This window comes from Ceratotherium simum, chromosome 4, assembly GCF_057802395.1.
Source record: "Ceratotherium simum simum isolate JZ-2026a chromosome 4, ASM5780239v1, whole genome shotgun sequence".
In the NCBI taxonomy this organism is placed as follows: Eukaryota; Metazoa; Chordata; class Mammalia; order Perissodactyla; family Rhinocerotidae; genus Ceratotherium; species Ceratotherium simum.
This window is the reverse complement of record NC_141903.1, coordinates 61468593-61495247: the sequence shown is the minus strand read 5'-3', so window position 1 is coordinate 61495247 and position 26655 is coordinate 61468593. Positions and strand designations below refer to the sequence as shown.

At 34.4% G+C, this 26655-nt stretch overlaps 1 protein-coding gene across 1 annotated transcript in view; it reads left to right on the top strand.

Annotated features, from left to right (window-relative positions):
• Window positions 1-26655, top strand: part of MAN2A1 (mannosidase alpha class 2A member 1) — a 160956-nt gene that overhangs the window by 69071 nt on the left and 65230 nt on the right. Inside the window, exons 6-12 of the mRNA XM_004420323.3 lie at window positions 796-969; window positions 3693-3879; window positions 7493-7670; window positions 13469-13668; window positions 16745-16927; window positions 21289-21397; window positions 22681-22748. Of these exons, the coding sequence (XP_004420380.2) occupies window positions 796-969; window positions 3693-3879; window positions 7493-7670; window positions 13469-13668; window positions 16745-16927; window positions 21289-21397; window positions 22681-22748 (1099 nt within the window). The remainder of the gene's footprint in view (window positions 1-795; window positions 970-3692; window positions 3880-7492; window positions 7671-13468; window positions 13669-16744; window positions 16928-21288; window positions 21398-22680; window positions 22749-26655) is intronic.

The window sequence follows — 26655 nt, the reverse complement described above, 5'->3', positions numbered from 1 at the left end:
GTTGATTTATAGGTTGTATGTAGAAGCCTTCTTTGAGAATCCTGAATAAATAAAAGATCAGATTTGTATAATGCTAGATGAATAATTTTCATTATTTGAACTTGTGCATTTATTTTTATTTTTTACATTTTATCCTCTGTGAAATTGAGATATATCTTTAGTTGATGGCTCTTGTAATTGGTGTGAATCAGGTGTGAAAATTCCATTGACCCTCTAGGTAGAGAGAAAGTACCAGCATCAAAATATCTTAAGTTTAATGAAATATGGTACAGTTATTTTGGCCAGTTCTGCCACTGTGTAGTATGATTTGAGGCTGTTGTAAGGTATAAATGCCTGAAAATCCCTTAATGTTGGAGTTGGGGAGTACAAGTTGAAATGAGTTAGATTCCTTTTCTTTATTACATAGCAGTGAGTTGCTGGGTTATCCAGCTCCACAAAAGACAGGACTGTGAGATCCTAGAGGGCAGGAACTTGGTTTGTTTGTTTCTCTAGCTCTGTTGAATGGCAGTAGCTTTCTAATATCTATAAGGTGGCAGAGTCGTTATTTCAGCTTCAACTGATTAACTTCCAGTGCAGTTCCCCTGCCTGGGAGGACATGGCAGTGGCAGAACCTTCCCATCAGGGAGTCCTCCTGGGAGTGCTCCTGGGAGTGCTCCGTAAAGGGAATGCTGGCCAGCTCCTTTGTCTGAGAACCCAGGATACCATAGAACTCTGATGGGTCTGAATCTGTTTTGATTTCTTTTTATTTCACTCATCAATTTCTAAAAAAATAACACTTATTTTCTTTATCAACAGGAGTGAAACCTCGGTCCGGTTGGGCTGTTGATCCTTTTGGACATTCACCAACAATGGCTTATCTTCTAAAACGTGCTGGATTTTCCCACATGCTTATCCAGAGAGTTCATTATGCAGTTAAAAAACATTTTGCATTGCAAAAAACGCTGGAGTTTTTTTGGAGACAGAATTGGGGTATGTAGGGTTTGATGAAAGTTGAAGATCTCCCTTGACCTAGATGTTATTTCACAAGGGTTATGAACTCATGCTGTATGGGTTTCATTCAGAGTGTCAGTCTTGAAAGTCAGGTTGCCTAAAGATTACACATTCTTACAATTACTTTTCCAATGTATTTGTGTCAAGATTATTTTAAGTACTGGTAAAGATATTTATCTGTAAAACATTGTAGATTCTTTTTTATGTCTAAAGGAAGTAAATAAATATAAGGAATCAGTATTCTGCAAATAATGCTTTCACTTCTATTTTAAAAAGCACCTGTTTTGTAACAAAGTTGAACATGCATTAGAACTGATATTCAGTCATTTATCTCATATTCAGCCAGTGCTTCTTCCTTCTGTCTCTCCTGTCTCTGCATCTAGTAAGAATTGCCTTTTAAAACCTTAATCATGTCCTTCTAGAACATCCCTCATATTACCTGTATTGCAGGTTTTCACATTGTGTTCTGTGGGCATCCAGACGTTCCAAGGACATCCTTCTGCAGCCCTTTGCTGGAGGAGAAGAGATAAGATTTAGTCCTCTTGGGAGGCCTTTGCCTTTCCCAACCCCCATTTAATTCAGAACACCTTATTTTTTAATTTATTGAGTCCTTATTAAGGGCCGTGCATTGTGTTCTATGCTTCAGATCCACTCTCTCATTGAATCTTTATAGTTATCCTTTAAATTAGGTTCTAGTATTATCCTTTTTAAATGATGAAGAATTGGAGGCCTAGGTATGTGAAGCCATTTGCCAAAAAGTCTTACAGGTAGTAGGTACAGAGCTGAGTTATGAATCCAGTTCCGTGCAGTTCTGAAGCCCAGGCTCCTAGGCCTCTGGCATACACTGCCATCCCAGTATTGAGTTCTCAATAAGATTTCATTTGACAAAAGGATTTTGTCGCTAAAACAATGTACAAAAGTTACTGCATTACATCATACTTGCTTTCCTGTATAATCTAGACCCCCTTAAGTGTTTTGGAAAAATCATTTGTAAATCTAGACAGTAACTTTCTTATATGTACTACTGTTTTTTCAATAAGGAAAGAAATTAGCTATATAATTTTGTATTCTGGACAATTAAACCTGTAGGGAAAACAAGAACTTGTAGGGGGTGGCACGCTGTATAGTTTGATCAAATGCAAAGGAGCGTGTTAATTAAAAAAAAAAAGGGATCGTGAATTTGAAGAAGCCCTACTCAAACAATTGCCTACATTCAAATTGCCCATAAGTATCAGTCAGCAAGAAATTACTGAGTACTTTTATGTACTTAATACCGTGCTAGGAAGAAATATAGAAAACATCCTTGCCTATCTGGAAATTATCGTCTAATTTGTAAAAGCACCAAATGCGGCAGATAAACTGAAATGTGTAAATGAGATGCTAAACAGTATGGTGTGAGGAGCAGTAGTGGGGTGTTGGGTATGTCCTTGATCCACAGGAGAAAGGAGGAGGGAATTGGCATCAGTTCTGGGACTTGTGACAACCTCGGTGCGGATAGCATGCATTAGTGACCGGCATCCATAGTGTCACATTTGTGAACGTGATTCAGTGAAACTGACAGCACAGAAATATAGAGATTATAATAGCTTTACAGTTTGGAAAAGAACTGGTAATTATTTTAACTAAATGGAGTATGAGGTAAAACTGGAATATTTTAAGACTTATTTGATAGATTTGAATATGTTGCTTTGAAATTATGTTTTGGAATTAAGTTGAGCTTTGTGTATTCTGGTTCTTAATGAAGCAATTGTTTTCATTTTTTTTAATGTAAGTGTTGCTTTTTGGTTTTTCCTTTTGTCTGTCTTTATTATAAAAGCAATGCATACCCATTCCTCAAAATTGAAAATCCTTACATAAGTAAAGGGAGAGAGCTATTTACAGGTCAGGATCGTACAAAGATAACCACTTTCAACTACTAGTTAAGTCCTCCAGTCTCACTTGGTGGTTGGCTTCTGACCTCTCAAGGGCAGTGATATCAACACATACTGACATTGAGGTTTTAATTAAATACAATTCTGCATCAGGAGTCAGTGCTTGTTTTCCATATCTTTTTTGTTTGCTTTGTTTTTATTACTGTTTTTGGTTTTGAAAATTCCTTTTACTTTTCCTATGCTTCCTTCTTGGTGAAAAGTCCCACTGGCTCTTTATGGGGGCACATCGGGGAGACCCCATGAACTCTACTGCTTGCCCTTCCTTCTCCTCACTCAAGTAGACAGGAATTTGCCCAGGATTTTCACAAGCCCCCCTTTTCTCCTTTGTTCTTCCAGTTCCCCCTTTTACTCTCTTTCTGCCGCCTTCTCACCCTGCCTCTGCAGCTAATGCAATGGTCTCTCTCGCTGTGTCCTGTTAGCTGAGGTGGGAACAGATGGGGCAGGAGCTGGCAGCCAGGGATGGGCATGGATGAGCTGGTTATAACTTTTGCTTTTGCTCAGTTTGTATCCTTCCAGCAGATACTGGTTCATAACAGGGCTTTTCTGACTCTGCTAAGTTTAGATAGAGGAGGTAGAGACTGAGATGTGAGCATCTTCTTGCAGTCTGGTAGTCATTAAATGCTGCTGGGGTTTATGTACTGTTAGTAGTTAAAGGGATTGTTGGTTTAGGGTAGAGTTTGCATTATATCTGTATAAAGTACTGGCATATTTCAAACAGTTTTGGGAAAACAAAATTTATAAATACAGGTTTCTGTTGGCTCTTTATTTTAGATCTGGAATCTGTCACAGATATTTTTTGCCACATGATGCCCTTCTACAGCTATGACATCCCTCACACTTGTGGACCTGATCCTAAAATATGCTGCCAGTTTGATTTTAAACGGCTTCCTGGAGGCAGATTTGGTTGTCCCTGGGGAGTCCCCCCAGAAACAATATCTATTGGAAATGTCCAAAACAGGTATGAAAATATGCATTTCATAAGACAACATTTTGAACAAGCAAGCGTTAGTTGCTTGTTGCTGAAGGGTTGAATAAATGGGCTTCAGTAGCCAACATTATCTTTGTTAAGGTATTCGTTCAAACCAGATCTAAAGCAACTTAAAAATGCCAGAGCCTGACTATGCCTCTTATGTGTTATAACTTAATGGAAAGTGAACAATAGTAGCTCAATATACAATGGATAACCTATAATACACTGTTATTACCCTCTCCTTTGCCCTCATTGTAAAAACCATGTACTGTGTTTGATTGATTTCATATACTTTTGTTGATAATAAAACTTATGGTCTCTATTGTATAAATTGGTAAGAAAAGCAACCCAACTGCAAAAACACGTTTATTGAAATGGAACACATAAAGAATGTAATTATTTGTTCCCTTAATAACAATTTCAATAATAGTGAAAGCTGCCCAGCTCTGATGAAGACGTATTTTTGCATCTTTCTGATGTTTTTTACTTATGGAAAACTTTAATTAGAAATATTTATACTTGAAAATATTTAAATAAAAATCAAAGGAATGAATCTTTTTTTTTTTTAAGAAGAAAATTGTGCTAATGATGGAAACATCTCATTAAACCAAGTTAACTATAGTTCTAATTTGGGTGCTTTTAAAATTTAATTTCTTCACTTAAAAATTAGTGGTGTATAATGTATTAAAATAGAACATTGTGTTGTAGTATAAACCACTCATCTCTGCTAGAAAAATAATATAGCCTTTTAAATAAAGCAAGATCTTTGCACTGTGCTCTATCAAATCTATTTATTTAAAAAAATTGCTTTTTAAAAAATGTGTGTGAGGAAGAAGGTGAGATTGGGTCTCTTTGCCTTGAGCGAGTCCTTGTGGTCGTAAAGAAAATATTCCAGCATGAGCCTCTCACTGTGGCAGACACAAAACTATTTGAGCACGACAGCCTTCTTGAAGCCTTGGATCCCTTCTGTCAAAATCAGACTTTCATTGTTTTGAAAAACTGTTCAAGATTAGGGATCAACCTGGTTTCATTTTCTTGGTTCCTACAGCAGTGAGAATCAGTGAGGACACTGCTTTCTAGGGTTAGGCTAGTTAGCCATAAGAGAATAATCCAATATATTATGTAGCAAAAGGTGAAGTAAAAAGGAAGAGGTGGGGGGAAGGGGTAGCCTTGCCTGTCTACTTGGGCAAACAGCTGTTTGTCACTGAATCAGTTATTTGCAGTACTCCTCTCAGCACAGGTGGTCAGGGATAGGGAACTTCTGGAAGGGTAGCCAGATGCTTCAGGTGGGGAGTCCCAGTGCACCCACAGGTCTTGTGAGGCCCCCTCTTTTCCTTTCTTGGGTGCTGCTGAGAGTACCCAAGAACCATTTTGTGTAATCCTTTTGCTGTGTCATCTAACCCTTCAAAGATTACCCCCCCAAGGAACGTACTTTGTGCTCAGTCAGTTCCAGTGATTCTGAAAGTAGTTTCCAGGCACCTAGGGGCATACGGGTGAATGAATCTATGTAATACTTATGTAGATTTTTTAAAAACCTCTTATGAGTCTTGAAATCTTAAGAGGACTTCTGCTGGTTACTTCACATTCCTATGTCACTTTCCTTTTGATTTTGTGATGAAGGGAGATTAAACATGGCCGTTCCAGCTTAGTGGCACTTGATTTTTTAATACCCTAAAGAAAATGAAATGTAACTATAATATACAGGTTGCACACTTGGTACATTCAGTTCAACAGGCTCCTCCACTTTGCAAATAAGAAATACCGTTCTCCAGCAAGTTCAGTTTTTGGTCTGTGTTTTACATATGATGATTTACATGTCAGATGATTTGATGTTTCAGGGAATTTTTTTTCGGTTCTAGTTAAGTTGTCATTTTTTACCTGGTAGAATAAGTGAAGAGCCAATTGCAGCTGCACATCTTAAGATGTGTTGTTGGTCAATTCATTCCTCCTTAGTTTTCCATATATTTAGTGAGCGTCGGCTACTTTCCAGGTGGTGGAGGTGGGTCCCTTGGCTTTCTTGGTGTTGACAATTTCTGAGCAGGAGCTTGGGAGTTAGGATAGATGCTGAATGGAAAATGTTTCTGTTTATGATTTAATTAATGTTTATGATTTCTTTCCTCCTATATGTTTTATACATATACATGAAAGATACGGTATATCTAGTAGTAAACTTTGCGATGTGTTTAAATAATCACATATCCTTTCTTATGCTCATCGCCTATGGGATCTAGTTGGATGCTCAATCGTAGTATATTTTATATCAGTGATTTATATATTTGGTTTTTTTCTTCTTATTTATTTTGGTCTTATTTATCTTTATATGTGGTTAATCTTGTTTTTTTTTTAAGTAATCTAAAATTATTTTTCGTAAATGTGGAATATTAGTAAATTACTAGTAAAAATTAAGTACTCTACTGAAAAGCTAATCTCAGAAAACTAAGCATTATATGTTACATAAGAATATTATGGTTATATTTTACTCACCAAGTTATTAAATTTTTGCTAATAATTTAATATTTGCAAAGCAATTTAAGAGACTATCAGTATAAAAAGATCATATGAGATTCTAAATTTAGTTAAATGCTTTTTCATAATTTCTGTAAAATGCCTCTTTCCATCATTAATGTTCTTTGAGTTTCTTTCATAAGATTTTTTTTGTGAATTGGAATTTACTTCTGAATAATCCTTGAAGTGGACATTGGAATACTGGGTAAAAGGCGTGTTGGTCTTTTATCACTAAATTTTCTTAATCTTTGGCATTATAAACATGGAGAGCTTCTCTGGTTCTTCTGCTTGTTTAATTTCATCTTTACAAGCCCTTCCCCTTAGTTTGTATTCTCAGACTTCCTCAAATCGTGCCCCAATTCAGCATTTCCCAAAGGGTTTTCTGCAGAAAACTAGAATATGTAATGTAAAAGCCCCTCAACACATTGTGTTTAGCTGACCTTTTGAGTCATGGGTTAGAACCTAGAGAGGTAGAAACCAAATACGTCATTCAACTCCTAAGCTCTATCTGTTGATTAGTATTGAGAAGGACACTGTGACAAATACTCAGATTATTCATGGCAGGCTTTAAATGAGTTGATTTTCTTCCTTTAGAAAAGGAAATATGGTTCTATAATTGGTTTCACTCAAAATATTATACTTATGTTTAATCAGGCAATTTTAGATTAGAGAAAGAGATATTAAGTCAAAGCAAACTTCAAAGTTGATATAGATGAGAAATCCTTATTGTTTTCTTGGGCTAAATTATTTTAAAACATGGGCAATCTGGGATTTAATCTCTGTGGCTGGCTTTTAGGAGGGCATTGATGCCCCTGATAATTATATGCCATAGTTAGGTATGTGACTTTATTTCTCTAAGGATAATCCATTGGAAAACTATGGGTTTTTCCCTCTGATAAGAATTTATGAGTATTTTAAATGGATAGTGAAAACTAGTACAGTACGTTAAAAAAAAATCTGCCTTGTAATTAAATCATACTAATCTAAAGTACAGGTAAAATATACAATAATTTCTATTAATATAATACATTTTTTAATGAGTTGTCCCATTGTCTTTTTTTTAATACTATTCATATTTTCCTTTTTTCTTTTGTAGGGCTGAGTTGCTTCTAGATCAGTACCGAAAGAAGTCAAAGCTTTTCCGTACTACAGTTGTCCTGGCCCCACTAGGAGACGATTTCCGCTTCTGCGAACGCACAGAATGGGATCATCAGTTCAAGAATTATCAGCTGCTTTTTGATTATATGAATTCTCAATCTAGATACAATGTTAAGGTAATGAGAAATATTTAATTATGTTACTGTATTTGAAGTTGAACCTTCATTTTTAAATGAGGCTAAAACACCATAGCTTTAGTTTCTTTGTCCTGCATTCTAGTATTTCTTAGAAAGTGTAATTCATTAAGAGGAAAATTATTTTATACTATAGTTCCTTTTCTAAACTTGTCCCTTTCTTACCACTCCTTGAGGATTAAAAAGGCATTAATTTTATGTCGTTGAAAACATGCACCTACTAAGTTGTGATATTCATTTCTCGGTGATGTCCTGTTTTTCTACCAGCATTGAAAGTTTGTTTCTCTCTGACACTTGCATCCTTGTGATTTAGTAGTGTGACTGGCAGATGCAGATGAACATCTCATGAATTTTGCAAACAAACGTCCTGTGTCCAGAGAATATACTACCATTTTTCTTAGATGAGAAGACTTCTAAAATTAATCATTGTCTGTAGTTCCTTTTTTTTTTCTTGTGGAAAATTTAAAATGAACCCTAAAAAGTTTTGAGAATAACACAAATACCCCTCTGCTCCCCATATCTGTGACTCAGCTACAACATTCATCAACTTAAGGTCACTCTTGTTTCAGCTGTACCCCACTATCATCTCACTCCTCTCCCTGGGTTTATTTTGGAGCCAGTCTCAGATGTCATGTAGTTTTATCTATAACCATTCCAGTATGTATCTCTAAATGATAAGGACTCTGTTTAAAAATATAGTTATAGTACCATTATCACATCTAAAAAATTAACAGTAATTCAATTATATCCTATATCCAGATAGATTCAAATTTTCCTGATCTCATAAAAGCATTTTTTAACAGATGCTTTGTGTGAGTCAAGATTCACACTAAAGTCCTATATTAGACCCTATATGAGAAAACTAATTATCTGACATGTTTAACTTTTTCACATATTAACCTTTAAGACAGTGGAAGATCTGTGAAAATACTAGAGAAAGGAAGGGATGTTACTGTGTAGGAAGTTAAAAAGCTGATGACAGACCACATTTTACATAGTGAGAATGCAAGTTTATTAAGTAAACTTGAATAATATCAAATAAATAAATAAAATATCAAGTTTATTTAAGATACTTACAACTGAATTTCTACCAGATTATGAACTCTGAGCATCGGGACTGTGTTTAAATCATTTTTGTAATCTCCTCAAAGATGAAGCTCATACATGAACCGTTAATTAGAGGACGGCGTATGTATGTGGGTATCTTAGCTCTCAATACTTCTTCCTGGAGAATGGTTTGAGATCCATAGAAGGAGCTACTGCCTAACTCTGAAGAACTAAATCCTGATTTTAGTATTTTACTTATTTCCTCCTTGTTTGCCTACTGGAACAATTTTGTAAAGTAATTTTAAAAATTGAAGTATCACGTACACAGGAGCAGGGCACAAACCATAATTGTACAGAGAATTTTATCAAGTTAAAAAACCCCCATGTAGGCCGGCCCGGTGGCGCAAGCGGTTAAGTGCGCGCGCTCCGCTGCGGCGGCCCGGGGTTCGCTGGTTCAGATCCCGGGCGTGCACCAACGCACTGCTTGGTAAGCCATGCTGTGGCGGCGTCCCATATAAAGTGGAGGAAGATGGGCACAGATGTTAGCCCAGGGCCGTCTTCCTCGGCAAAAAAAGAGGAGGATTGGCGGATGTTAGCTCAGGGCTGATCTCCTCACAAAAAAAAAAAAAAAAAAAAAACAAAAACCCCATGTAACTGTCATCCAGATCAAGACATAGACCGAATATTTATAGCACCCTGGAAGAGTCCCTCAGATGTTCTCCAAATCATTACTAACTCCTGCAAAAGTAACCATTATTTTCACTTCTATCACCATGATTAGTATTGCCTGATTTTAAATTTTGTAAGAAGGAAATCTTAAGTATGTGTTATTTTGTGTCTGGCTTTTTTTTTGCTCCACATTATGTTGGTGGGACTCATCCATGTTGTTGCATGTAGCAGTAGTTCATTCATTTTTAGTGCTGTGTAGTATCTCTAGTATCCATTTGATAACTATACCACAATTTATCCATTCTTTTGTTGATGAACATTTAGGTTGTTTCCATTTTTTTTGTCTATTACAAATAAAGCTGCTTTGAACATCCTATACATGTTTTGGTATACATATGTATAAGTTTATGTGGTTCTAAACTGGGATGGGACTTTTGGTCATTGGGTATGCACATGTTCGACTTTAGTAGGTATTGCCTCACAGTATTCCAAAATAGATGCTCTAATTGTTGCATTGTGTGACAGTTTCAGGTGCTCCACTTCCTTACTCAGACTTTGTATTGTCAGGATTTTTAAAAAAATTTTTATCCTTTATGATAGATGTGGTGGTTTTATTTTGTGTTTCCCTGGGAGTTAATGAGGTTGAGCCTCTTTTCATAAGTTTATTGCTATTTGGGTATCTTCTTTTGTGAAGTGCCTATTTAAGTCTTTTGATGATTTTTAATTAAATTGGGTAGTCTGTCTTTTTCTTACCGTTTATAGTTCTTTTATATATTTTAGGTTGAGTCTTTTTTCAGATAAAAGTTATGCAAATATTATCTTTCACTTTGTAGCCTGTGTTTTCTCTTAATGCTATCTTTTGATGAACAGAAATTTTTAATTTTAATTAAATCTAATATAACAATATTTTCCTTTACGGTTAATGCTTGTTATGTTCTGTTTAAGAAATTTTTGTCTACCATGGTCATGAAAATGCATTTCTCATGAAGCTATCCTCTAGAAGCTTTATTGTTTTACCTTCAACATTTAGGTCTACAGTCCATTTGGAATTGATTGTTGTGAATCATGTGACGGTAGGGATCAAGATTCATTTTTGCCCATATAGATTTCCAGAACCATTTATTGAAAAGACCATAGTTTGCCCATTGCACTGCAGCATTATCTTTTTCATTAATTTTGAGTGAGACTGCATTTATGTGGATCTGTGTCTAGACCCTCTATTCAGTTTTGTCTCTTTGACTAATCTCGTGCTGTCTTAATTACTACAGTTTTATAATAGAACTTAATGTTTGATAGTATGTCTTCTAATTTTGTTCTCCTTCTCAAGATTGCATTGGTTATTCTTAGTTCTTTGTAGTTCTATATTTGCTTAGCATCAACTGGTAAATTTCTACCCCCCCCCCCCCGCCCCAAAAAAAACAGGTTGAGATTTTGTTTGGGATTGCATTGACTCTATGGATCAATTTAAGTACACTTAACTTTCTTACAAATATTAGGCCATTTAATCCGTTAACATGGTATATTCTGTGTATAAAAATACAGTTGATTTGTGCATTTTAACCTTGTATCCAGTGACCTTGATGCATTTCTTTTCTTTCCAGAATTTTTGTCCCTCAAATCCTGGCTGCTTTGATTGCCCTTAGATATCTTCAAACAAATTTTTTTTTCTCTGTATAGTTTATCTAATTATATATATTCTTTGGGATGTTTAAAGTTACTTTGTCTAAGCTGGAAGTGTAAGTTTATTATTATTTTCTTTTAATGAAAGGAAAAATAAAAGTAAGTACTTGAATTTAGATGGCTGAGAAATTGGTATTGGATTAGCCAAGATAGCTAGTTTGCCATTGATCATCACTTGTTTAACAATTTGTGTAATTTTTCCTATGTTATTGTCCTGATAGAGGCCTTTAAGATTATGTTTAAGATTGTTTGTTATGTTTAAGATTTAATTTGTTGCCTTTTAATGTAAAAACCATTTAAACATTTTTATTTGGTTATTTTTTAGGCATCCCAAATACTTTATTTGAGCCACTAAGAGACTCCACAGAAAAATTTATGTTAAATAATTTGTTTTGAAACTACTCTAGCATAGATAGAGGATTATATTTCAATCTTTAAGGTTGAATTAAGTTTGTGAGAAAGCCCACTAGGCCACTTACGTAAACTTTGCTCTGGGAAGTTGCCAAGGAGGAAATATTTTCATCCTGGTTAATACCAAAAATTAATGAAATATATTTAAAGAGTATACTCCATTGTTAATATTAACTCTGTAGCATGCCGTAGTTCCCTAAAATCTGAAACTGAAAGGGATTTTTGTTATCTAATAGAAATCTCTTATTATATAGATCAGCAAAATCAGCCTAAGAAATATTTAGATCCTTGAGTATTTTGCCACTATTATTGTGTGTACTTCCCTGAGCTCATCTGTGCCTATTGGGTCTGAAGGTAATGCCATATTTCTCTGTATTTGTAACCCTCATTTCTTATATGGTTACACATATACTCATATTCTGCTTCTTTGTAATACAGTTGAATGAGTAATAATACTTACAATATTAGTTAAAATGTATTGAGTGCTTATTATTTGTTATTAACTTTTTAAAGTGATTTACTTTGTTTAATTCTCTGAACATTTTCTGGTAGATACTATAATTATTCCCATTATAGATAAGGAAACTGAGACACAAATAGATTAATTTGCCCAAGACGCACTGTATTTGATGAAGCCAACATAAGAGTAGATAATATAGTTGAAAATTGCTTTTCTTTAATGTATACAAGATTTAGACATAATCATCTATTTTGCTGTTACAAAACTTATTGTATCATAATTACATTATAGTAACATATTTGTCTTACTAATATCATTGTTGTGCTTCCAGTTGAAGTTTTGCCTTTGCAGTGGAGAAAGAATAGCTAAAACTTACACCATTATTTGCCAGTCATGTTTCTAAGCATTTTACTTAGAACCTCATTAGCTGTAACACAGCAAGACACATAGACATTATATGATATGCTCAAAACTACGTGTTAGGTAAGTGGTAGAGATAGAATACAAACCCATACCATCTGGATCCAGGTTCTGGATACTCTCAACCACTCTGCTAGAGTGCTGCTAACTGTTTTTAACTGCTCTTAATTATTTTTCTGCCATGTTGAATCAAAATGGCTTTCAATATCTGTGTGTGTGTGTGTGTGTGTGTGTCTATGTATACGTATGAATGTATAAGGTTGGAAACAACAAAATGAGCATCTTATTAAAAGGAACACGTTGTCTGTTGAATTATCTGTTTCTATCTAACAACACTGCCTTTTAATATCTGTTTACAAGGTCTGGTATAATGTTTATTTTTTCCTTTGATTTATAGAATAATTTAGGCTCATAAAAGTGGATTTATGTACTGGTAATTTAAATCATTAGTCAGAAAGACCTTTCATTTGAGCAGTCAGCCTTGCAATTCTCGTCACTCTTTTGTGTTTTACTTCTATTCAGTGTTACCTGCTGGTAGAAAGTTCATTTTTTTTAATGACCTGCTGTTCTTAAAGTCTGTCCCCTCTCCCTTATAAGAACTCAAACTAGGGGGAAGGAGAGGCCAGCGGGGAGGGTATGTGCATATGATATATGAAAATACTTAATGACTAACAAAACTGTTCTTCCAGATTTCTGGAACATTTTGCTGAAAATATGTCTTTTATTTTAGCTGCTTCCTCCATCTTTCATTCAAGTCTGGATTACTGTATGCCCTGTTCCTTGCACACTTTGAAATTCTAGAGATATGTTAGAAATTTTCAGATCCACAAATTTGTACATCTAAATAGCTGTTCTTCTAACTGCTTAAATGTACAAGTTTTCTCTTAGTTTCATTTGGGACTTGATGCAAGTAAAAGAAAGAGTCACTGAGTATTTTTTTCCCCTGCTTTTGAGTTTTGTAAATCCTGGGCTATACATTCCTCTTAACTTGGAAGCAACATCTTAAATATTTATTAGTAACTTTTTCTTTCAGTGCTAGAAGTAATATTAAGGTAGAGATAAATAATTCAAGTGTAACTTTTGTTTTTACTAGATACAGTTTGGGACTTTATCAGATTATTTTGATGCACTGGATAAAGAAAGTGCAGCCAATACAAATAGCCAATCGATGTTCCCTGTTCTAAGTGGAGATTTTTTCACCTATGCTGACCGAGACGATCATTACTGGAGTGGCTACTTTACATCGAGACCCTTTTACAAACGATTGGATAGGATATTGGAATCTCATTTAAGGTACATTTACCTTTAGATAGTTATGTTTATTTATGCACTTTTTTATGTTATCATAGCCTTTTCATAGAGTTCTGCATAATATACAACATTTATGCAGTGTTAGGATGTGGTTAATGTAATTGTGAAATTTTAATGCCGTTAGAAATATGTCTCCAAAGCATAATCAAATTATTACATGGGTTTTTGTTCTGGAAGGAAAAGAAGTTTATGTAATTAGATTTTCTGGGTGTTATATTCTGTGTTTTATATTTTTCTAACTAGCTACCTCTATTGTTTGACCCCATGCTAATATTCAGTGACATCGTCATGTGTGTCTACAGGTCATTAATCTGGCAGGCTGAGTTGTTGAAACAGGGGCAAGGATCAGAAGGAGCAAATAGGGCCTCTCAGCAGCCAAAGTGTGGGTCTCAAAGTACATACTCTAAAACTAATGTATTTTATGGGAGAACTTGAGAGGCTCCATCTCAGTTCAAATAAATATTTATTTGAAACACATTTCTGTAGGTATGATTTTCTGCTTAGAAGAACAAAATTTGAAAGAGGTGAGAACTGATGGAGGCAGAGTGATTGGTTGAAAAAGGAAACTGACATGGAGAAGACAGAAAAGTCAGTAGAAAATGTAAAAACACTCTAAACCAGCATTATCTGCTAGAACTTTCAATCACTGTCCAATAGAACTCTCCGCAGTGATAGAAATATTCTGTTTCTGTTTCTTCTCTGTCTAGTATGATAGGCACTAGCCACATGTAATGCTGAGCACTTGAAATGTGACCAGCATGACTGAGGAACTGAACTCTTAATTTCATTTAATTTTGATTAATTTAACTGTAAATAGCCACATGTGGCAGGTGGCTATCATGGAGATTATAGTTCTAAGTAACAGAGTCTGGTTGCTTTTTGTTTTAGGGACTCCTGAGGCTTTTTCTAGGTGTGTGTAACACAGGAGAGTAATTTATTTTCATTATGAATTTATTTTTAATTCAGTTCAAATCATGAATTCATGATGATTAATTTTCATGGTGAATCTCAGTATTAAAAATAAGTTGTACCTACCTTCTTCTGTGTACCAGTGGAAACTGAGTACATTTCAGAAAGCCTTTTTATAAAAATCGTGAATTTCTTCAAGAGTTATACTTTGATATAGTAGTATGTGTTTTTATTATTTTTACTGTTGTACTGTTATCATTATTTCAAAAGCCTAACCTTTGACTGTTTTTTTGGAATATTCACAACTGTGCCAGATAAATACATATTATTTTATTTATAATAAAATAGTGTTTATATATTGTAGAGCTTTATGCATTCTTACCCAATAGAATGTTAATTAGTTATCTGTTATGTTATTCTAAACTATCAATGATAAAAACAGCAAGTAGTAAATAATGTAGAGATTCTTTTGGACCACTGCATGATTTTTTGTTTTTTTTTGTGAGGAAGATCAGGCCTGAGCTAACATCCATGCCAATCCTCCTCTTTTTGCTGAGGAAGACTGGCCCTGGGCTAACATCTGTGCACATCTTCCTCCACTTTATGCGGGACGCTGGCACAGCATGGCCTGACAAGCGATGTGTTGGTGCGCACCCGGGATCCGAACCCCGGGCCGCCAGCAGCGGAGCATGCGCACTTAACCGCTATGCCACCGGGCCAGCCCAACTGCATGATTTTTAAGTGTCAAGTGTTTTTTAGTGGCAGAGTTATGAATGTTGGTTCAATCTTAATTTATTGAACATATTTAAGGTGAAATAGTTACTGCTGGTAACAAATTTTGAAAATTCTACTGCTTTAAAATAAACCAACAAAAAACCATATAATAATTGTGAATTTCAAAATGTAATTAATTTATTTGAAAGTAAGTTTATTGTCTGTTGTTATAGTGATATTTCATCCTAATGCTATTTGTAAAAAATGTGGATAAAATAGAAAAATATAAGGAAGAAAATATTCTTAAAATTCACTTTTTTGCATTTTGAGGTATCTATATGTATAAGTACTCTTTTCAAAACTAGGATATTTGCTATGGATGTATATGAACATATACACAAAATTTCCTTAATTCAAATTTAGCAATTCTCATGCCATGAATTTCAGAAGGGTTAGAATTTAAAAGTGGAGATTATTTAGTATTTAATTATTTCAACAATTTAAGGAATTCTTTCTTTTTTTTTTTTGTACAAAAAATGCACTTTGAATCTCGCCTTTTTCCTGATATCTTGATACCTTTTCAAGCTGCTTTGATTTTCTCCCCATTGTCTTTAACATGTTTGACATGAAGAACCTTCTTATATTTTTTACTCCATCAAGCCTTGTCTTTTTTTGAAGATCTGTTTAAGGAATTTATCTTGACTCATATCCTCTGATGAAAAAAATAAAAGGTGAAAATCATAAACCACCTTATCCTTGCTCAAAAGCTATTCTTAGATGAAAGTGTTTTTTTCTTTACTTTAAAATAAACGAGAAAAGACAGCATATGTTTTATCATCTTTTAGTTTATATTGTTAAATTCTCTATAGTTGTATGTTATCATTCAACATCTAGACTAACTCTTGTCACTCAGCAAGGGGGCCATCAGTTTTTGCTTCTCCTTTACTTTTAGTCCACGCATGTGACCGTGCATTTTCCCACCACTTCTCTTCGTAATGTACATATGTGAGAGTGAATAGCTATCTGGTGATGTCCATGGTATATGTCTGTACTGCTTTTGGAGAGAAGAAAGGAGAGAAACATTTATCTAGTTCTTACTGCTGTGTTGAGATATTTTTTCAGTATGTTATACATAAATAAACCTATCTTGCTGCCAGTGGGTACTGGTTTCCTTCCAGCACCATCTAGAACAAGGGCCCCTTATGTCAGCATAGATGTGATGTTCTTTGATGATTGAGAATTTAATATATTAGGTGAGTACCTTGGTGGTTTTATAGAAATGTTTACTATCAATATCTTTCTTATAAATTGTTTGTACTGAAATTATGGATTTTTAAAAAACCATATTTGAAAAAGTATCAGTGCCACATATTTTAGATAGTAAACTAAAATGTTTGTTTTGAAATAAAAATTAATAACTGTTTTATGCAATTAGGACTGCTGAAATTCTTTACTATTTCGCCCTGCAACAAGCTCAGAAATACAAGATAAGTAAATTTCTTTCATCATCCTATTACACGGCACTGACAGAAGCCAGAAGGAGTTTGGGACTGTTTCAACATCATGATGCTATCACAGGAACCGCAAAGGACTGGGTGGTTGTGGATTATGGTACCAGGTAATATAATTATTGAAAAAACAAAATCTTTTAAAATTTCAGGTCATAAGCTTATATCTTTTGATGAAGTTGTTAATGTATATCAGACCACATTAATAATGATATCCCTTGTAAGTATTGCTATAGAAAAACAACACCAATTTTCAAAGCATTTTTCGAGAAATCTGTTGACAAAGTACTAGCTGTCTCAACTTTTTGTTGCGGTGCATTTCTGCAAATGGGGTAGTAAAACATTATTATAAAACTGATCCTATTTTCTCCTAAGTACAGTGTGGTAATCGGGATTGCCTTTTTGACTAAGGATTTGGTATCAAATAAATCATAGTTATAATCCAGGGAGCTAAAGAGCCACACTTCATTGTGTAGCAGTTTAATTTCATCCTATTTCATATCCAGTTCTTCTTGGATATCTCATTTCTTTTTTTTAGAGGGACACTGGCAAAAAAGAATAAGTGTAGAAGCATAGGCAGGAAGTAGAAGAACCTAGAAAGCTTGTCATATATATGGATGATATAAGGAACTGGAATGAGAAGGGATGGCCTGAGTATTGATAGCAAAGTGTCTTTACCTCTTTGAAGGTCTGTCAGATGAGTGAAGGAGCAGAAGCTCAGTTATTTTCATGTTGCAGAATTAGAAGCAGTGAGTACAGGTTTTAGCTCAGAGTAGCAAAGGGCTTTGTAAATAGTGCTTCCCAGTAATGGAAAGGCTTACCTTTTGTGATAGTGAGACTTCCATGATCTTGCCAGAGTTAAGGTTACCATTCATTAGGATCAGTGCAAAGGAGATTCCTATATTGGGGAAGGAGTTTTAACTATTGTTTTACTATAGTTTAGATTATTATTTCTTCCATATTTTTTTTCCTAACAACAATGGTATGCTTAGATAATATTTTAAAATTATTAAAAATATGCTCTGATTTTCTTATGGATTTAAAAAATGAATCTCTTTTTTATAAATATTTTCTTCTGAAAAGTGTACACAGCACATAAAGTCATCATTAAAAAATTGATTCACAACTGATATCACCAACTGTAATAAGTGTTAATTAAATTTTTAGTTACAATATTTTGACTGCCTTTCTAGAAACTAGGGAAAAAATATTCTTGAGGTTTCATTAATTGACTTGAGTCCTTAAAAAAATATATTCAAGGTGATATCTTGAATATCTTCTGAATTTTCTTGTGGCAAATGTATTTGGCATCCATCTGTTGAGGTTGAGCTGGGCTTAAAGTGGAAACCACTCATTGAATGATAATGATGTTGGTGTTTCTCCCACAGAAAGCATTTTTGAAAGTATGATCCCCCATTTTTTCTTTCTTTTTTTCTTTTTTGTGAGGAAGATCAGCCCTGAGCTAACATCCATGCCAATCCTCCTCTTTTTGCTGAGGAAGACTCGCTCTGAGCTAACATCTATTGCCAGTTCTCCTCCTTTTTTTCCCCAAAGCCCCATGGATAGTTGTATATCATAGTTGCACATCCTTCTAGTTGCTGTATGTGGGACGCTGCCTTAGCATGGCCGAAGAAGTGGTGTGTCGTCGTGCGCCCAGGATCCGAACCCGGGCTGCCAGTAGCAGAGTGCAAGCACTTAACTGCTAAGCCACGGGCCACCCCCCCCCCCCATTTTTTCTTTTCACCTGCTCCCGTCGTCTTGGTTTATTGAGAGTTTAAAGTGAGACTGCTTAGAATCAGACCAGAGCAGAACTCCTAAGAGGAAATAGGGAAGTCATTGTACTACACTGCCTACTTGCTCCCTCTCTGGCTGCCATATTGACAGAGATTTGGGTACAGGTCATTGAGTTTTTGCGACAGAACATTTTCTGTCTCATAACCTTTCCAGAAGGCCTGTCATTAGTGTCTCCATATGTTTGTATTGCTTTTAGCTTATAAAAACATCCCTGTACAAAATTGCATCTTAGAGAAAAAAAGACAATAATTCTCAAATTGTTCTTGACATTTGTAAATTTGCTTTGTGAGCACTTCACACTTCATTGAAAAGTCATAAACAATTATCAAGTCATTAGCACAGACATTTTAAGTAGGAAATTTCAAAACACAAGTTAGAGAATTATAAACAGAGGCAGCTAGCATTGGGTATTCTCTTGTTCTTGGACTGTTGACCACTGTTTATTTGGATGTTGGCATAAATGTCCCCATGAACAAGTGTGTATGAGTTAGGTATTGCATTTGGCTGCTAGTAACAGCAAGCTGAAACAGAATAAATCCTATCCTGCTTAATTTTCTGCCGCGTGAAAGAAGTCTGCAGGTCACTGGTTCAGCTACGACAGCTCCACAATACCATCAGGGCTCCAGGCCCTTCCAGCGTTCTCTTTCTGTCTGAGGGTGACTCTTAGAGTCATGCTCTCAACAGTAGATTGAATGTTTATATAATTATAAACTGAAGAGTGAGAATACATCATGGCATATTTGGAGATTAATTCTAATCATGGCAGAAAAAAATGAATTAGACTGGGACGGTGTTTGTAATGGACATTCAGCTTAAAAGTAGATAATGGGGCTATGTGGAAGAGAAGAAGAAATGGTAATAAGTTCAGTTACAGAAAGATTTAGAATTTTACCAGTTCTTAGGGTGTAATTAAGGTAGGTAAGAGAAAAATTAACAAAGGGTGAGTGTGAGGGTTCTAACATACAGATCCAATTATTGAGTGACAAACATGATGACATCTCCTTGAAACAGCAGCAGTGATAACAAACTAGAAGACTGATTCGTAAGTGATGTTCCCCAAACTGTTCCATAATAATAGGATAAGGGCATGTTAGGAAATTAGAGGCTCTGAGAAATCCCACATTGATGAAATGTTGGAACATTTAAAATTTTGTTTTACTCATTGTTTCCCAAACTTATTTTCTGTGTTTAGTTTAGTTTTGTTTTAAATGAAACAGCTTTCTATATCTTGAGAAAGTGTTTGGGGAATGCTGTGCTAGTCTTTCATGATCATCTCATTAGAAGACTGCGTGTGTGCCTTTAGGATATGAACATTGATTCGTGCATTCACTCCTTTTAATTAGGACTCTTTAATACACTAGAATACATACAATATTTTAGCTGATGGAGAGCATGACTTTTATTCTGCAGGTTCAGAAGACCTAATAAAGATAGCCATGTATGTAATAAAAATAAACTTAGAGTGAGGGACTTGTTTCTGTAACTGAATTATATTTATTCATATGGTCTTTTAGTCTGGTGAGAACACTTGTTACTATGTAGGAAAACATTTGAATAGACTGAGAAAATTAGCTGGATGATGGCCTGAACTCAAATGCATAAGATTTTAATACTATAGTTATAGATTTGCTATGTCAGTGTATTTAATTAATAATTTATTGGTCATGATCATTTACATCTTTGAAGATAATTTTAATGCTCTGCAAAAAGAAGTTATTTCTAGTTCTTTTCGAATCTTTTTCTTGTTGCATGCCAGCAAAAATGTTTTTAACGCATAGATCCAAAATTGCTTTCTGTGTTGGGGAAAATAATATAATCACTCTATAAATATAATAGTTTCATTCTGATGGTTGATTGAAAACATGATTAGCAAAGTTTCTCTACAAATTTCTCCAATATGAGTTTACTTAGGGATGCCTCCCTGCTCTATAAAGCTTTAAAGAAACAAGATTGAGCTTGAAGAAAACTTTAAGCAAGTTCTTTTCCCATGTGTAGTGCTTCAGCAATAGCTGGTAATGTACCGAGACTATATTCCAGAATTGATCTTGAATCAGTTGATTCATAAACATCCCTTTGGTTCCCCAGACATAAAAATACAATTTGATGCGCTCCTCATCCAGGTTTTTGAAAATCTTTCTTTTTTCTCGTTCTTTGGAACAAGAAAATAAACTAAATTCAGTGAACTGTCTATTTGAATTCTTGGGAATTTGAATTCTTTGAAGTGTTTATACTGATTGAATTTTCTAGTGAATAAATTAATCTCTTGTCTTCTGTTGTTTCAACGCTTGTTAAAGACTTTTCTAAAGTAAAGTATCAACTCTTTACTTTTTGGTAGAATGCCTTAAAGCTATTGGGGTGATTATGCTGGATATTCTTATTATTTGTTATGATATTCATAGAAAGTATAAATAGTTTGAATAAGTTTATGTGTTTCAGTTGTGTCCAGAAAGTTTTCTGTTTTAAATGAATCTTTGTCAGTGATATCTTCTGATTAACCATTTTTTTCTAAGTACTTAGTTCTGGGTAAAAAAGAGTCAATTCATTATAGGTTCATTATAGGTTTCACTTAGAATATAGGATGAAGGTAATGGTGGTTTGGCCATTATTAAAGAAACTAAAAATATTGTATACAGATGTTCGAATTACTTCTCAGATGAGTAAAATTTTTGGTTCACAGACTGTTTCATTCATTAATGAATTTGAAGAAGATAATTGGAAGTTCTGCACTACTTCTTATTTTGAAGGACAAACACTCATACGACTCTACTGATACCCTCTTAGAAATGGTTAGTTGTCTTCTATATTCATCATAAAAATGTGATTCTTTCATTCTTGAATTGGAAAGGGGGGGGTGATAAGCTCAATGAACAGAAATGTTGGAATATAATTATTTCTTTGTACCTTATTTGAAAGAATTTGTATCCCTCTATATAAATCACCTGTGTGTTCTTCTTTCCTATAAGGAGATCTGTGTTTGATTTATGGTGTGTATTTTATTCTGCCTAAATCTAAGCATGAAAAATAAAATACTGAACTTATTTCAAGGTATGTGAAACATAGAGGCTTTTAGAACACTGTTAAGAAGATGTTGTAAGGTAACTGGACATTGTAATTAGTTATTTTGCTTGGTTTTATGAGAAGTCCCTTGATATTTGAACTTCTGTAAATCCTTAATCTATTCTTGCTAAACTTTAATTTGAATGATTCTAAATTGGCTTCCATTTGAATGAGTCCATGGAGTGCTATGGCAGTGCTGAGATATGTGGAACAGTAGAGCATTGATTGAGCAATTAGGAGAATAGCTATTAGCCTCAACCTCTGCACCTGACTGTGTGGGCCTTGAAAAAGTTACTTAACATCTATGAGCCCTCATTCATTTATTTGTAAAATGAGATGATAATATCTCCTTGGCTTATGTTGCTATTAGGATTAGATGAGGTAATAAAACAGACTGCTCTGTAAGGAAGAACATGCTATTCTGCAGCAAGGAAGAACAGATGAAAAAATGGTTGATTGAGACCCTCTTTACACTTCCACTTGGCAACTCAGATAGTATTGTAATTTATTTATTATTAGAATCTATTGTGAATGATAGGCTTTGAAATTTTACGTGTAATTTGAATTTACACATCTGGAATCAGAGATATAGCTTCAATATTTTCATATACTGATGCCTTGTAATCATCTCATGGTTGTACATTTTCATATTAAAGTGAAAAACACAATAAATGGATATACATTTCTTAAGGATATGAAACATATATAAAAGTAAACTAGTAAAACTTTTTGCAGAATTGTTTCTAAAACTAGGATTTATTTGGTTCCTAATTGGAACTACCTATTATGGACTCTAATCCCTGTAACATATCTGTGCTTGGAGTCTAAATACACACACACAAACATGCACACACACAAGAATTGTTTATTTTGAACTTTGATGGACTTTTTGTAGCTGGAAAGAGGATTTTTTTTTCCTTTTGTGCCCTTTTCATGATTTTTGCAAGGTATTATTACATAACTAATTTTGAACTAGTTTTAAAGGTAAAATAATTTTTCTTCGTTTTTATAGGATTTGAAACAAAAATCACAAAGTTCTCTGCCACGCAGAAATATAATAAAGCTGAGTGCGGAGCCAAGGTAAATACATTATTTCTCGTAAACTTTTACCACTTTTCTGCCTTAACTTTTTTGGTTTTCATGATTTTGTTCTGTAGGCAGCATATATTTTGAGGCAGTATTTCATTTAATCAATTTATTAATTTAAAAAATTTTTCTGAAGAAATGGATTTTCTCTCAAGATTGTGTCATGTTCAGTGCTAGTAGCTGACACAGTCCTTGGTACACTGATAGCTGAATAGACTATTATAACAATATTTCTTACAGATATTTGATATGGGATGGTAAATGTGTAACTTTATGTTAAAAAATTGCCTTATATTTGTAATATTGATTATTTTAGGGTACGTTTTTTCTTGATTAACTTATTGTTTACTTATTTTCATTTATTCCTGATCCTATATTTTTAAATGAAGGAAGAAACTTAATTATTAGAAGATAAACGTTTTTACTGTAAATTATTTACTAGATAACTATCATTGTGCTGGTCGAATTGCCTCATTTTAGCACCACTGATTTATGTTAAGGTAAATAGGAAAAATGTTCAGTTGACCTAAAAATGGGGCATTTAATTGGTAGCTGTCTCTGATTTACAAAGAAATGTTTTATGTTTTTATTGTCAATTATTTAACCAAGTTGTCTGTTTTTAATGACCACATATCAATCAGTTAGTACCCATTGTACCCCCAGATATGCAGTGTATTTTTATAATACAACTTTTTACTGTCTAAATTGAAAAATTTAGTATCACCTCTTATAAATTGCAGGATAAAAGAATAATTGTAAAGAGTAATTCATGATTTTAACTAGGTATACTTTATCAAAATTATTTTAAAATAAATCGAATTAAAGTATCACAGAAAATTTACAGTTGCTAATAAAGTTGAGATTTCAGTTAAGCATTGACTAAAGCCTTAGCTGACTAAATTTCTTCAATAAGTAGAGACCTAAAACATATATAGCTCATACTTTAGAATGAGAAGATAAGTATTTTTTTAGTAATACTAAAGTGTCACTAAAGTAATTATAAAGAAATTCTTTGTCTCTTTCTTTGGGTCGAAAAAGAAAGGATTAACTTGAAAAGACAGTTTTTAGAGTCTTGCTGAAGTCTTAAAAGCTTTCAGATTGCCAGGCCATAGTTAAGATGAAAGAATAATGATACTGCAGTTACCAGATGTTTTCTTTGTCTTAAAATAAGTAATGTTTCAGTGCATGTGGGGTTATATGGCCGTATGTCCCTCCTAAACCGTGGTATCAGTAAATCTGTTTGGCTTTAGGCATAATCCTCTTATCTATTAACGTTTTTCCCCCTTTTTCTGTTTCGGTGGAGGGAGATCTTTGTTTTTGCTGACTGGAAGAATGACTTACACTTGCCAGAAGTAATTCATGTCCCATGCCCACCCCGTTAGTCTTCCTCTGGGTGCATGTTAAGGTGGATGACATGCGGTGGGGTTGGGGCCGAAATGGGTCAGAGGAAGAGATGTGCCCTGTGGTTTCTCTTCTTCCCACTGTCCTTGCCTTAGTCAGCAGTAGGTGATAAGTTAGCCTTCCTTATGCTGGAGGAAGAAAGTTAGGAGATATAGGTGTGTTAATTAAGGAGAAATATATTTTGAGCTTTAAATTAACGAGTTTTAATTATAGATAAATATAGATAGTCTTTTAAATAGGCTATTAGTACAATGATTGCTTTTTGATATTTCCTTGTAACAGTTTATATTTAAATAGTGTTCTTCATCTTAATATTGTTTCTTCACAGTTCTTTTTTAGAATGTCAATGCTACTATTTCCATAGTTAGGTGAATTGGAAATACTTATGATTGTCAGATTTTTATTTTTATGTTTATGATCCATTTTGTACTTTAGCGCCTCATGAATAGAACTACTTATATTTTTGGTTTTAAGAGCTATATTTTATTTGTTAGCCACAAATTATCTGAGTTACTGATCTCTCAGTGAACCCAGGGAAGAATGGAGGAATGACGGTGGCCTCTAAAATGGAAGAATTTGGTAGTTTTATTTAGCAGAGACTGAAAGTTAAATAATTATCTGCACTTCTCAGTCTTTAAATTGGAAGTTTCAGAAGTGTGGCCATGAGCCTTTGTCATATTCTTCATGAATCTTCTATGGTGCTCTAAGGCTTAGCATTATTTTGATTATAAGCATAATTCTTATTAATCTAAATAAAACATGAATTCTCAGTGGGGGAGATGTCCTCCCCAGGAGGGTAAAAATTGGTTCTTGGGGGATTGAAAAAAACTTATTCTTTTTAGTATATAAAGCATAGGTACAGTACTTACTAGTACATAACAGACATACATTTTATGTGTAGTTTTAAAATTGTATGTGGGGATGATTAGGAAAAAAAGCTCTAAAAGGAGTCTTTAAGGAGTTTATAATGTAAAAAAGGGTGAGAAACACTGATCTAAACCCATACAATTTAAATAACACATGTAAATGAATTTGATCGTGCTGTCGACAACGTTAATTATAGCTATAACCGAACATAATTTAGTTTGTGAGTATTTAAAAAGTAGTCCATAATCTGCTGACAGTGAAATAGTACATGCCAATGTTCCTAATTTAGTTCACGAGGTTATGTGAGCTATATAGTGTATGCATTCCTAGTCTTTGTATAGAAAGCAGGTACATTGAAGAGTTAAAAGTTAGAGTACCCTGAACAAGTCATAAATTTTCTAGCCTTAAATAATCCTTAAATGTACAAAGATGTTTCTGTTTCTCTCTACATTCATAATTGCCTAAGGAAACCAATTGTAAAGAAACTTAATACAGAGAATTAGAGGATGAGGAACTTGGAGGACACCGAGGATGCAAGGTCAAAGTCAGACAAGCAAAGAGATTTCAGTCTTTTTTCAGTATTGTGTCTGTGCAGGCAGGACGGGCATAAATGTTGCCACAGCACAGGCCAGGAAGCCACGTGGTTTGACAAGGTGTAAAGGACCTTTTTTTTTAAGGTGGGTAATTCAGGATGCCAAGTATATAATCAAAATTACATTGAGATAACTTCTATAAATATGAAAATTTAATTTTTCAAGTAGAAACTTTTTTAGTTTGAGAGTAATCGATTCAAACCACTGTTGCAAATTTACCTTTAAGTGCTTTTAATTTTTAGCAAGGTATTTATTTATGGGTAAGGATTCCTACGTCTCTTTCTTTTTGCTAGAACAAGAAGGGATTAATTTGAAAAGAAACCATTAACCTCCATAAGAAACCTTTGTGGAGACACAAAGGAAGTCAGTGTTTTCTGGGCTTGGGTGACTTCAGAAGATCAATTGGATATAAAAAGTACTTAATTCCAGAAAAGGCACTTGATATCCCCATTGCCGTGTACTTGTTGAATGGTTCTCTCTGGGTCACCTCCCAGCACCGCTAATGTAATTTCCTCTGGTTTTCTCCATAAGTGCTTTTCTTTTGCATCCCGATCTTGATTAATATCATCAATCTCTTTTTAGTTGTCTAGGTTCTGAAATCCCCAAACCCACTTTGACTTCTACCTTTTCTTATTCCTTAAGTTTCATCAACTGGAGAGTCTTTTGGATTTTACCTTTCTCGTCTCTGACGTCAATTGTCTCCTCTTTTCCTATTACTTTCTGGTTTTAAGCCATCCTTTATGTTTTGCTTGAACTATTGCAAGGGCTTCTTGCCTTTTTGTCTTCAATTTCTCTGTGCCCCTAATTTATTCATGTAGTTATCAGAGGAATCTACCCAAAGCCGAACTCTGAGAAAGTTACCTGGGTGGAAACGGCAAGGCTTCTTAGAACCTAGCCTTAGAAATTCTAGGTCATTTCTGCTACATTCTATTAGTCAAGCAAATCACTAAGGTCAGCCAAGATTCAAGGGGAGAGAAATTATTCTCCATTACTTGATGTGAGGAGCATGTACAGGAAGCAAAGGGAATGATGGCAGTCAT